This window comes from Protopterus annectens, chromosome 5.part0, assembly GCF_019279795.1.
Source record: "Protopterus annectens isolate FY-2018-M chromosome 5.part0, PAN1.0, whole genome shotgun sequence".
NCBI classification, from domain to species: Eukaryota; Metazoa; Chordata; order Ceratodontiformes; family Protopteridae; genus Protopterus; species Protopterus annectens.
This window is the reverse complement of record NC_056735.1, coordinates 1,782,671,456-1,782,685,021: the sequence shown is the minus strand read 5'-3', so window position 1 is coordinate 1,782,685,021 and position 13,566 is coordinate 1,782,671,456. Positions and strand designations below refer to the sequence as shown.

The window sequence follows — 13,566 nt, the reverse complement described above, 5'->3', positions numbered from 1 at the left end:
GTCTATACTTTTAAGTGTTGTTTCTGATGCAGCATTATCAAATAAGTATCTCCATATCCCACTTGCACATGACAAGGGCATTACATTCAGATCATATGTATGCTTGTAGCTCTAAAATTAAGATATTAGGGTACTTCTGCCAACTTCTGTGACTCATGAATTGTGTGTTTTCCAGGTAATTCAAATTAATACCAGTCATAAGAACCATAACTTTATGTTTTAAATCACTTCCAGCATTTACTTAGAATTGTTTTAAAGCATGGACCATCTTTGGGGACAAAAAACAGTGAATGGTCTTACCTTGGGATTAAATTCCTGCCTTTAGCACACAGCTCTCAACTTCTGCATCAAGAATTAGGGGCAATGATAATTACAGAAAAAGGCCCCAAAATTAAGAAGTTGAGAAGTTCCAAGTTATCAGCACTAGTACCTAAAAGTTTCCAGTTTTGGAGAGATCAGGGCAAAACTTTGATACATATTTAGGGAATTCCCTAAAAATAAACAAAATAGGGACACTTGACAGGGATGTTTTAGCATGCAACAGTTCCTACTTTGTAAACAGTAAACCATAATCCATACCTCTGAAATGTACCTAATTCCAAGCAACGTACCTCATTTGGGGTCTTAAAAGTTCATGTTCTTCGAAGACCCACATTGAAAGGGTCACACATTCAGTTTCAGAAATTAACGAATATCCATGGTAAATATAAATAAATCATATTAATTCATTAAAAGATCTTTTTATAAGTAAAGCCAGCATATTTTAACCATCCTATGACCTTCCTAGCTGAAGTCATGATCGAGCTATTAATGTGTGTCCTACATTTTGCCCATTTGTTCCACATTATGAGGGCTAGTGCTCCTCATTTTGGAGATGGAAAGTTGAGAGCTATGATAAATCACTAAAACTAAAGTAAATATGTCATCCAATACATCCAACAAAAATTTACAATTTCTTTAACTGTACTTATTGGTGTGCTTGAGCAGTAGGCTGGTCCATGGACCCTTTTCAGCGATGACCTGACATCCACGCAAGAAGATAATGTCTCACACAGACACACACGGTACAAGAAAATAATAGCATATTTTAAAATCATAAAGCCACAGAAACCTAATGCATCTGGTACGTGCAAGTCAAGTTCAAACAACTACATTCATGACCTGTTCTGATACAATTGTCTACCCATTTGTCAAATGCTGTGTCTCACACTTAAGAAAAAAGGATATGGCTATTTTGTTTCAGGTCACCTGACAAAATCGCATTGAGAAAACATAACGTCAGTAGTATACAATAAAGAAACCCCTTTTTGTTGCTGAATCGTAACACTTATCTTAATCTAACAGTTTGCACACATACAAAGACACCGGGGATCGGATGCCATTCTCAACCTTAACTGTTCACAGTTAATTAACAAGAATGATAATAACAGAACAAAAGTGAATATTAATTAAAAAGAGCGAATGGAGGTCCAGATGAAAATTTAACCGAAGTTCTCAACTAGGAAGTTGGAAAGTTTCCACGTTCCCAGTGTGGAAGTTAGACTTCCGCTTGTCTCTCTAAAGCCAAGAAAACAATCTATGCAAGGATTAAGTCATACACAACGTCACCATAACTGAAACTATAACCCCTGTTCAAACTCCACTCAGTTTAACTTCATCCAATGATGAACGTCACAGAGTAATATCTTCACACACAAGCAATTCGCTTCAGGGAGCATGTACTCCTTTCGACAAGCATAAACTAAATCAAAGTATGTAAACAATTCAGAAGGACATTAAAACATTAATTTCTCTGCTGTCCTGGTAGTCAAACATTGTTGTTATGTCATCACACAACTTCTGTAAGCTAGCATGAACCTTAAAAGTAAGTTATATATACATTTTCAGAAACACTTTTAATAAGCTGGAAACTGTCATATCCACAGGAGGCCTCTTCAATTTTTTTTTTTTGGGGGTATATAAGTTCAGTGATTTTTAAACTCTCCGTTCCAGAAACGGTTGCAGGCGTTTCCAAGGGGACTGTATCCTGTATTCTGCCAACATCTGAGGCACACAAACACACTTCCTGAAATATACAATGACTCGAACATTAGCCATTCCAGGCTACACGAGTTGCTGACACAGTCTAGGGGAAAAGGGCTACAGTCTTAACTCCTTAAATAAGAAACATTTCCTCTTCTCTTGAGTTAGACAACTACTATTACTTCTTAGATCCTGAAGAGGCACCACTACAGCCATCCATCCTTCTTATACAACAAAAGACCAGAAAGCCGCTGCTCAAGTGTCCCGTTTCACTCAAGTTTCCACTGATGTTGGTCAAGGACACGTCTCCTGGGGGCAGCTGCAATGAAATGGCACAGCTGCCTGTCTACAACACACTGGATGTTATCCAGTGTGCATCCATCAAAGGGGGTGTGGGTTAAATTCTGTCAGACTTAACTGACAAAGTGTGGTTAAAAAAGGCACGAATCCCGCCGCCAGGTTACATTAAACGGCCACCGCTTAACGAATAGGCAGCATTAAGCAAAAAGTGCGCAGATACCATGCTGTTCTCTAACAATGTATTTAGTGCAAAGCCAAGAGAAGTAACATATATCAGTAATACAAACTGTATAGCTCCTGCCCCTTACCTGCTTCAACTGTGTCAGATAAGTCGTAATTAAAAGCGAAACGGGGGAAGTCCTTGAGTTTTCTGCCGCTCAAGTTCAGCACCCCGGAGTTTGCCCCTTCTTCCAAGGCTCTCTCCAGACCCCGATTTAAGGGTACATTTAGACTGTAATTCAGGCTGTGGGGTGTGTGAGCTGTAGTTGACGCGAGCTGCGGCTGGGACTGATAATCCATTGCTAACGTCGCCATATTCCTTTTTCCCTCTCTGTGTTTTTAAGTCCGTTGTAATTAATCTGGATATGTGTACACTAAGACTCAAGAGCCAGACAGCAGAATTTCCTCCACTAGTACTAAGCGCGCAGGCGTTGTTGAGCTAGTGAAGGAAAAGTCAGAGGAAGGCCGCTTTGTGGACGTTGCGTCCTCTGGCGGAGTTCTCTGAGTGCGACGCTGAGCCTCAGGCTGAATTATCCCCATATGTGGTCAGTGCCAGTATGGTGTGATGATGCCTGCCTGGCATGGGCAAAAGTAGGACGGAATTATTGTCACACAGAAGTCTCAGAGTTCAGCAACAGTTGTCCCTTATTTAATAATTCATGCGTTCCCGTTAACTGTAAATGGATTCCAGTGTTTTCAAGGCTCTAGTTAAGTGCTTGAAGATTTGAGTAAAAATTTTGTGAAAATAATTATACTGTATAATAGTTTGCAGTAGCTCCTGACTGCGGCTGAAATGGATCCTTTCCGGATCATCCCTCTACCCTGGTTGAAATAATTAATAAACTCCACTCTGTGCAGAGGACGGGCGGGCAAACAGCTGGGACAATCTGTATTAGTGCAATTCATACCAAAGTAGTTTGAAGTACACGGTAAATGCTTTACTGGCCTCTACCAACAGGTTTTATGGTATATAACGTATTGGCAGTTACGGTTTTCTACAATATTCAAAGTTCCAGTCCGGTGTATAGCCAGGTACGTACCACATAAGCCATGGTGTACAAATTAATTTTAAGGAAGCAATATCTTGTCAAGCTGAAGGTAGCAAAAGTCCATTCAAAAACATTAAATTAAAATTGTATAAGTGAGCCAGCAGCAAACATAACTGTAGCCACAGTGACGTGTGATAGCTTTATTAATAATTATTTAAGATAATACAGTTAACCGGGGTTTGAGTTCCCTAACATTCATTTTCTAACGTATCATTCTCAGTTACTCGACTTGCAGACGGTGCTACACTTGAGACCACTGAATTTAACCCGCTTAAAAAGTGGTGCAAGTAAAATTGGAGCAATTCAAACCAAAGTGGTATCATCAAATAACCTGAGATCAAGTAAGTAGAAAATTGCTTTTTGATGGCAACAGGTTTTAAGGTATACATGCTAGCACGGTGGTTCACCGGATAGCGCTATCGCCACACAGCAAAAGGTTCTCAGGTTCGAGTCTACACGTCCTTGCTGTGTTTGCGTGGGTTTCTTCCCCGTGTTCTCGTTTCATCCCACATAGCGAAGACATGCAGTAAGTGGATTAGACACGAAACTAGGCATACCTCTCAAGTGTACCTCATTACGAGGAACGTACCTCATTTGGGGTCTTAAAAAAGTTCATGTTCTTCAAATGTTCCACATTGAAAGACTCTTGTCACACATTCAGTGTTAGGAATTTATTTTTTAGTGAAATCCATTGTAAATAGAAATTAATCATATTAATTCAGTAAATATCTTCTTTATAAGTAAAACCAGCATATTTTAACCATCATATGACCTTCCTAGTTGAAGTTGTTAGTAAGCCATTAGTATGTGTTCCACATTTTGCCCATTTGTTCCACATTATGAGGGCTAGTGTTCCCCGTTTTAGAGATCGAAGGTTGAGAAGCTATGCTGGCTACAGGTGCGAGTGTGGAGTCTGGAAGATAAGCCGCAGCAGGCGGTGTAAACTTTGGCTCTAGATGAATTATACAACCCCGACCCCATGTACAAAAACGAGAAAAAGAGGATTTTAGATGGATGGTAGTGAAAGTTGTATGCAACAATCTAAACATTTAAACTTGCATCTTCAGAAACTGTATTTAACTTAGTGAGTAGAGTTTCATTTTAAATATCAAAAGACAGACGTTTCATTTTAAAAGACCCATAGAAATTAAACTCATTACTTTCATTCTGTTTGCCAGGGTTTTAGAGCAAACATAAGAAATATACCCACGACCTGGTTTAAAAATTTTACTTGGGAGAACAAGATGGTCCTACTCGTGTCACGTGACTCGATGCAGGCGCCTTAGTACCTTAAAGCCACAATTCTTTCTCCCGTACATAGTATGCGCCTACATCCCTATTTACGGACGCTGTTTCCTTTAGAGAATAATACACTCAGTTATACTGGATTATGCGAGTAATGAGCATTTCCAAATAAATAAATTAATTAATTAATGTACTTCCCCCTATTCTGAACTATATACAGTCAGTATATACGTGTGTGTTTTTTTTAACAACGCTTCCAAATCGTGAGTAGTAATAATCGTTTGATGAAGTTCTTGGTGTTGTAGAATGCAACCTGATGGAAGTGGACAAGGCATTGTAGGCAAGGGTGTAACCAGGACTTTTGGAACCATACACCAACTTTCAGCATATAAACCTTCTCTATGAACCGTGTATGACCTCTGCAGACCACCCTCAGTCCAACAATTTGCAATTATTGTGGTACTGAATTTGTGGGATTCGGTGCCACCTTAATGCAATTTAAATGTGAAAATGATACTAAAATTGAACAAGTAAAGTAAACAGCTGCTTAACATTTTCAGTTTTGATGACATTTACCATATTTAAATTAACCCTAGAGCTCCACACAAAAATAAATACTTTTTTAAAATCTGAGTGCTACAATACCTCTTGGAGCATGAAATCTGGACAATGCCATAAATAAAAGTGGGACAAAGACCCAAAATAGTAAATTTTTAAATATTGCTCTTAAAAACATAGAATGACAGGTTTTGCATTGGCATGAATTTTCTGAAGGGTATGAAGTCTAAAACTCAAATGGCAGTCATTGTTTTCTGACTTCAAACTTTATTGATTTTCCACTAATTTGCCAGAAAACCACAATTTTATGAAAAAAAGAACAAAAATATGAGGCAAAAATCTGGACATTCTGCGAAGGTCTGTACAGTTGAGAGGTATGAATGCCACAACTTGTGCTTGGCCACACCCTCACTGTAAGTGGAGTTTCTTGGAGTGACTTCTCGGAGTCTCTTTCTGAGCACTGATTTGCCTCGGGAATGACCTGAAGTGGCACGTGGCAGCATGTCTAGCAAATTTTAAAGCTGGTGTAATTTTATCTGCAGATCTGCATGTCATTACATTGAATGGCATATGATCTGGATTGATGTGAGTGAGCACTCACAGTGGTTTTTCAGTAGAAATGTATGTCCTTTACCAGAGTTTTGGACCATCTTTACCCTCCCTTCTTCTCTCAAAGCAAATAAACTCTGCAGTTTTTATCATAAAATGGCTTCTGTTTTGTCTGCTCTACAACGAATGCAATATCGGTTGTCTACTTTCTGGAAGTAGTAGAGGAAAGTGAGCAGGAAATTTTTAACTCAGTTTTTCTGCACATGAGAAGTAGAGCTGAAAACAATCCTACTAATTGGATAGGTGTATTTTAATATCTGAGTAGAGACTAATAATTGCTCCAGATATGAGTATTTGCATTTTTGACAGTCTGTATCATTCTCTATACTTGACCATACATCCGAGGGTATTATGAATTCAGTGTGATACTGGTGAACTTCTACAATGTAGCAAAGTTTTGAAATTCATGACACAAAAAGTGTGGAGCACTGTCAGACACTACTTGCATCTCAGAATGGTTGTGAGGAGTCGCTTCTCAACAGAAACATTTAAGGATACTTGGAAAAGTAATCCATGCAATACTGACAGGTTCAGTGCAAATTTCTCCCCCCCTCCCCCCCAAAAGGAGAAATATCTATACCAGAGGATTGTAGCATCCCAAACATCTCTAATGCTCAGGTAAAAACAGCTCTCTCCAAGGCAAAAAACACAGCATCCATGGGACCAGATGGTGTCCCCGGTTGTGTGCTCCACAAGCTCATTGAGGAATTAAACCCGCAGTTACGGCAGCTGTTTAATCTTAGCCTCACTTCAGGATACGTCCCCAAGGAATGGCGTACGGCTACTGTGGTCGCATTGCACAAAGGTGGTGCCTCCACCGACCCTGGAAACTACCGTCCCATCAGCTTGACAAGTCTGGTCTGCAAAGCTATGGAGAGGATCATTATGGAACTCATAAATAAAGACATAGGGGACCTGCAGACATTGGATCAAACCCAATTTGGCTTTGTCAAGGGTAGATCATGCCTTTTAAACTTGGTTGACTTTTTTGAAACAGTCACCAAGGCCATTGATGAGGGCAAGGCAGTCCACACAGCCTACCTTGACCTGGCAAAGGCCTTTGACAGGATACCCCACTCGGGCATCATAGAAAAACTCACCAGCTTAAATGTAAACCCATACGTCACAAGATGGGTTGCAAACTGGCTAAGTGACAGAACCCACAGGGTTAAAGTTGCTGGCGCCATGTCAGATTCCAAACCTGTCACAAGTGGTGTCCCACAGGGCTCCGTCCTGGGTCCACTCTTGTTCGGCATCTACTTTTCAGAAGTTCAGGCAAACACAGGAGGATTATGGCTGACAAAGTTTGCAGATGATTGCAAACTAGGCGCCATAGTTGAAAACACATCAGACACAGATATCCTTCAGAAGGGTCTCATAGAAACGGATAACTGGTGCCAAAGCCATGGCCTAAAGTTAAACGCTAAAAAATGCATAGTCATACCCTTTGGGAAAAACAAGGTTACCCCTAGCTACCATATAGGTGGCAATCCACTAAGCACAGAAGAAGTTATCAGGGACCTGGGGACTCACGTTGATAGTAACCTTTCATTTGACACCCACGTAGCCAAAGTAGTTAGAAAGACCTTCTACATTGCCCACCTGATCATGAAGGGTTTCACATCTAGGTCAAGGGAAGTCATCATCCCCCTGTACTCATCACTCATCAGACCGATGATTGAGTATAACGCCCCATTTGGAATGTATCTGACCCGACACCTGCAGCAATTGGAAAGGCCCCAAAAGTTCCTCACCAAAAGGATAAAGGGTCTCAAAAATATGTCCTATGCTGCCCGACTGAAGAAGCTCCAGCTCTACTCAGTCGCTTATCGCCTGCTCAGAGGTGACCTGTGCCTGACTTACAAGGCCATGTCCAACCCGGAATTAATGAACATGCTTCACCTCAAAAAATCTAAGTCCATCAGATCCACAAGAGCACGAGACATAAACCTTGACACGGCCATAAATAGGACGTGCTGGAGGGACAGATTCATCACCCAGAGGCTCCCTATGCTGTGGAACAAAATCCCGGTACATGTGAGGCGAAGCACCTCGCTGGCCTTGTTCAAGAGAAATCTTGACCAATGGATGGGAGACCGCAGGTATACCCCAGGGATTACATCAGTGTCACTGCTTGACAGAGACACAGCAAAATAATGGGCATAATATCCTTCAATCTAAAGGGGTGGGGTAAGCCAAAAAACTCTGGGCTAGGCTTATAAATGCCCTAGGGCAGATAGCCTAGTATGAACCTATGAACAAAAACTGAAGACTTGTACAGAAAGAGATCAGTGTCCAATGTGAGCCATGACAATGATGGTATTTTTTGGAGAATGAACTCTTCTTTTTGACCCTGGTTTCCAAAAATGTGACATATTTCACAGTTCTAAACCAATTTTCCAATGTTTACAGGTGTGTTTGGCCAGAATATGATATCATGTGCCCCATTTTTATATGTTGTGTTTTGGTCTGACTCATGATTTCATCAACATTTGGTCACATAACTGCATAAGGATAATTACTTCATCACCCCACAATATCATACGTGTTTACTAGGCTAAAGAGCACAATGGCATTTCAAAGCCTAGCCATGCATCCCAAATCTCTGGCAAAGGTCTGTTATGATTGGTAAGTGTAAGCAGGGGCCTGGGAGATGAAACATTTACAGGTTGCCTGTGTCCATTAGAGACATAGGTGCCAAACTAGGGATGAATTTCCTGTTTCCCATCCAATTGTCCAAGTTACACTTAAATTCGGTTAGGGAGGAACTCTGCTTCACATGGATGGGGAGCCTTTTCCAGAGATGGGGTATACCTGATAACTCCTTTCTACATGGAGCTCAAGGCTTAATTACAGACTCTTAACTGCTTGACTCCATCTATTCATCGTGTTTTGATGAAGCCTAACAATAATTATAGCTCTAAGTCATATTTTGTGTCAGCCTTCAGGTCTTACAACTTCTCAGCAAAAGATCTTCTTTGTATTTATTTAGATATCCAGGACTGAGGATTTCTGTAATGTGCAAAGGTGTCTCTGGTTTATATTGAACATGCTGGTCATCATTCTGTAGTGACAGCATCAGTCTATACAGTTGTGAAGATGCTTTTTGCAAAGATTGCTTGAAGATAATTTGCTGTTACGTATGATTAGCTTGCGCTGTAATACGTAAAATGTAATTGCAAACCTGTTGACATAAACAGACTGTTAGAAATTCTTTCTGAATTTAAACACAGTGTGTTTGCATATCGATCAGTGACCTAGAAGTTTAGGAAACAGTTCTGCCCCCTCCTGTAACAGAAGGATTCCTAAGCCTTGCCAATTTGTTGAGAGTAGTGTTGTGTCACAGTATTTCTTAGTTGGTGTTGTGTTTACAAATCTGTTTAGCAAATCAAAACATTTTTCTTGATCTGCTGACCAATTCCATACATCATCAAGCTGTGGCAGCTTTCTTAATGGCGTTGTGATCTCTGTGATCAGAAATGCTTTTTAGTAGGATTATGCATATTCATTGTTATATTAACATTGTCAGCATTGGTTGAATACCATTCTGTATCAACATGTCTCTTATAAATATGTGAGACATTCCTGGAATCTGGCTTTGTTGAGTTTCGAGCTATGAGGTCTCATCTTAACAACTTGATTGGTCATCTGTAATGTTTCAGTTTTGCAGCTTTGCAGAGTAGAATGCCATCTATAATACAGACTACTCTATTTGATCTCTTGATTATGTTTGATACAGCTATCTAGAACACTTTTGGTGCTGATGAAATCCTAAAGGGTAGCCTGAAAAATCTATATATTCCTAATGTCTTGTTAACGTCACACAATTTGAAACTGGCTTCTTTTGGTTTGATCTGCTAAAATGGTTGCTTTGCATCAAGCACATAAATTAGGCATAATTACTATTATCTCTTCAATAGTTTGCAATAGTTATTGCCCTCTCTTGATCTATGAATTACGATCTTGTTGCTCAATAGATATTCTGACCTTGTCTTGTTTCATGATTACCACAGTATTAATCCATTCTGTTGGTGTTGTTTGTTTTTGACTATAACTCCTAGAAACACTATATGCTTTTTCTCCTGTTTAGCATTAACCTTAAGAAAATGGGTACTCTTTATGGAGCATGTATCACAGGAACTGCCTCACAACTCTTAGAAGTGTGGAAAGCTGCAAACTGTGAGAAACAAGCATTTCGTCATAAAGAGAAAAAAAAAAACCTTTTATTTCAATTCTACTTGAATATTTCTGTTGTACTTATAGTGATCTATGTAGTGATACTTTTTGTACTTTTCAGCATTTTCAGTGTCTTAGCCAAACAATTATCTGTTTGCATTTTTAACTTGTTTTGGGACCTTAAAGATCTGAGTATTATTTAGTCATTTATTACTGCATTTTTTATAAACAGTGTTACTGATAAATCTCTGCCTAGTCTGGTGCCATAGACTGTTGGTGCATTGCAATAGTGCAGTACTGTAATGTAATCTGTTTTCTGCAAGATTTGTGCTTCTGTGCTTCTACAGCTGTTTTCATTCCAATTTGCTGCTAGTCTTATATTTTTCTCATTTGCCTGCTCAAAATTGAATTCCAGTGACTTTCTGTCTTACATTGATACTGTTTTCCCCTTGTTCTTGTGTCTGATACATTGCTCTAAGACCTTCCAGTCCCCACTGATACATTAAACATTGCTCCTCCTGCTGCTCCCTTCTGTTTGCACACTATTTTCAGTCTTTTCTGCCCCCACTATAAAAGCTAAAGTTTCTGCAATTCTAACCTACCTGTAGTAATTGATCTGTAGCTCAAAGACATAGGATTAAGAGAACTCTGACTTGCTATAGGTTCTGAAGTCACAGAACTCCACTATTGGCTTTATTTGATTGGCTTCCTCTCTACCTAGTTTGCTATAACCAGCAAAGAGCTAAACCCACTCAGGGTCTTTTTTTCAAGACTCTTGAGAATCGTGGAAAGCCTTTAACTGTAAGAAATGAGCTCTTCATTAAAAAGGGTAGGAAAAAGGCTGCCCCAAGCTATGCTTAGCACACCTCCTCCACTGTATTTCCTGTATAGTGTGTTGTCTGCACATGAGCCTGTAAGAGACCTGCAAAATCTATACAACCTTAGAAATCCATACCTGATGCTCAGTGTGCCAAGTGCAAACAAACACATTTTGAGGTGAAGTATGCCCCTGACCAAATAATTAGGCATTTCCCCATGCCTTAGTAGTAACACCACCCAAATAGTATCCTAAAAAAACTCAACTCTAAACAGTTATAGTTACCCCCCCCCAAGTCATTCCTGTCAAAAAATTGTGGACCAGCTCTTCACCAGAACTTCTGTAGCCAGCCTGATTGACATGGGCATCTTGATGCAGTGTAAGAATTATCTCATACTGTTTGACAATCAGATGTTACTCAAAAGCATAACAGAGTGTGAGAGACGTATGCTTATAATGTCCTCTGAGACAAAAATCTCACACACAGTATACTCAGACACCAGAATTATCAGCAGTACACCACACTCGTCACCTCATCAAGGCTATCACAATACACATAATCCTTCATATACTGAGGTTCTAAAGATTAATTCACGTAAACTTCAAAGAACTCCAAAACATAACAGAGGCATAAAGTATACTAAGCAAGTTAGGTCTACCACCTCATATAACAAAAAAGGTCCCAAAGTCATGGATGCTGAGCCTGTAAGGCAGACATCTACTCAATCAAGCATTCTAGTTATAGCTGACTCCACTGTAAGACATACAGATATACCTCTTACCAGGCTGAGCAAGGAAAGAGTGAACGTTAATTGCTTGTCTGGTGCCAAGACCCATCAGATCATGCATGCACTCAAGTCCTTCAACAAGTATCAATATGACTCTGTCATAGTACATGTGGGTGTCAGTGACTTGAGATGTCCCTCCCTGACCTATATGAAGAGAGACATGATGGAGTTGTCAAATCATGGGTGATAGGCAAGTATGATCCTCTAACATTAAGCAGATTTCTACCGATGATGACACAATATGACAAAACAAAAAAAACTTCAATAATTGGCAAAGTTTTTGTTTCATTCGAAGGGGATCCAATGTTTGACAGCCTGGGAGGATATGATCAACAGACCATGCTGCTTCCTCAGGGATAATCTGCATCTGTCCCCTCTACAGTTTCCGTTATTAGATATCGTGCATCACTATAGTGCCCTTTTTCAGGCAATACCAAACTGATCTAAACAAGTAATTCTACATCCCACAAATCTCCTCCTCTTGAAGTAGACATTTGTGTTGTAACTAAGACGTGGTTTAAAATGATAGAGAGCATTCTAGATGAGTAGGGCTATAACAGGAGGAAAAAATCTGGAGGTGTCTTAATCTATATCCAGGAGAGACTCGCATAAAGATTGGTAAAGCAACATGATGCACTACAGCTTCTTCATCTCCAAAAAGCCATCACAAAAGTCCCATACTATATATTAGCTAGCTATAAAACCCTCTGTAACCCCAGAATGCCGCAAAACCTATCTACAGGAACTGGAATCACTCAGTATTAAACCCATTACAATTTTTCTAGGTGATCTAAACGAACTAGCTATAGACTGGGAAACCTACACCAACCCTTGTGCACAAGCACAGAGATTCCCAGGTTTTGTCAATACAAGTGTCCTGCAACAATTAGTCAGAGTACCCACAAGGGGGAGTAACATCTTGGATTTTGTTCTTACTAATATGAGGTCATCTTCATCATCCCTCAAATTTTGTGTCCGTAGTTGGGTTTGACAGTAAAGCCATCTCCTTCAAAATAAAATTGAAACCAAAGACCCCTTTCACCTAAAATACTTTAGAAAACACTACATACTCCTAAGTGATGCATTGGCCAGCTTCAGATCCCACCAAACCCAGTTAACTCTGCTGAATATATGCTATCACACTATACCAGCACATAAACAGCTACACCCTGTAGGAACAAGTGCAGGGCAAGCACCAGAAGCAACCCCTTGGTGGAATCATAATATAAACAAGCTTTACAATAAAAGGAAGAGAATATGACCAAAAGTAAGAAGAGTAGTTCCTAGCATGATAGTGTGCTCATCATTGAAATAAACATACAACTCAAGACCGTAATAAAATCAACGTTTCCTACTGGATTTTATGTATGTAATGGGCAGTACATTCTATTAGGTATTCACATATTTAAAATTAGTACTGCTGCAAATACCATATTTATTAAAATAATAAACTTGTTTTATCTGGTTGGTGAAAATGATCAGTATGTATATTCTTTTGTTCTACTCAATCATAGAAGAAAATGTTATACTTTGTCTAACTAAGACTTATGCCATTATCTCTGCTTTCTGCCCTCCAATACAACTTCCCTTTTCTGTGTTAAAAAAAAAAACCTCCCTTCTGTGCTGGTGTCTTGTGCTCTTCATCAACTTACTTTCTTCTTTCTTTGCTATTTTTTCTTCCTGAAGTCTTCTGTGATTTTTTCCCTCATTATTTCCATTTTTATCTGATCTTTTCTTTTGTTACTTAGTTGTAGTATTTTTATATTCATTTCTTTAACGTCAC

At 39.5% G+C, this 13,566-nt stretch overlaps 1 protein-coding gene across 1 annotated transcript in view; it reads right to left on the bottom strand.

Annotated features, from left to right (window-relative positions):
• The window catches only part of LRCH1 (leucine rich repeats and calponin homology domain containing 1), a gene marked incomplete in the record, with an annotated part of 1,693,846 nt that extends 1,690,833 nt beyond the window's left edge, over positions 1–3,013 (bottom strand). Inside the window, 1 exon segment of the mRNA XM_044072038.1 lies at positions 2,631–3,013. Coding sequence (XP_043927973.1) covers positions 2,631–2,856 — 226 coding nt within the window.
• Positions 3,014–13,566: the final 10,553 nt, after the last annotated feature.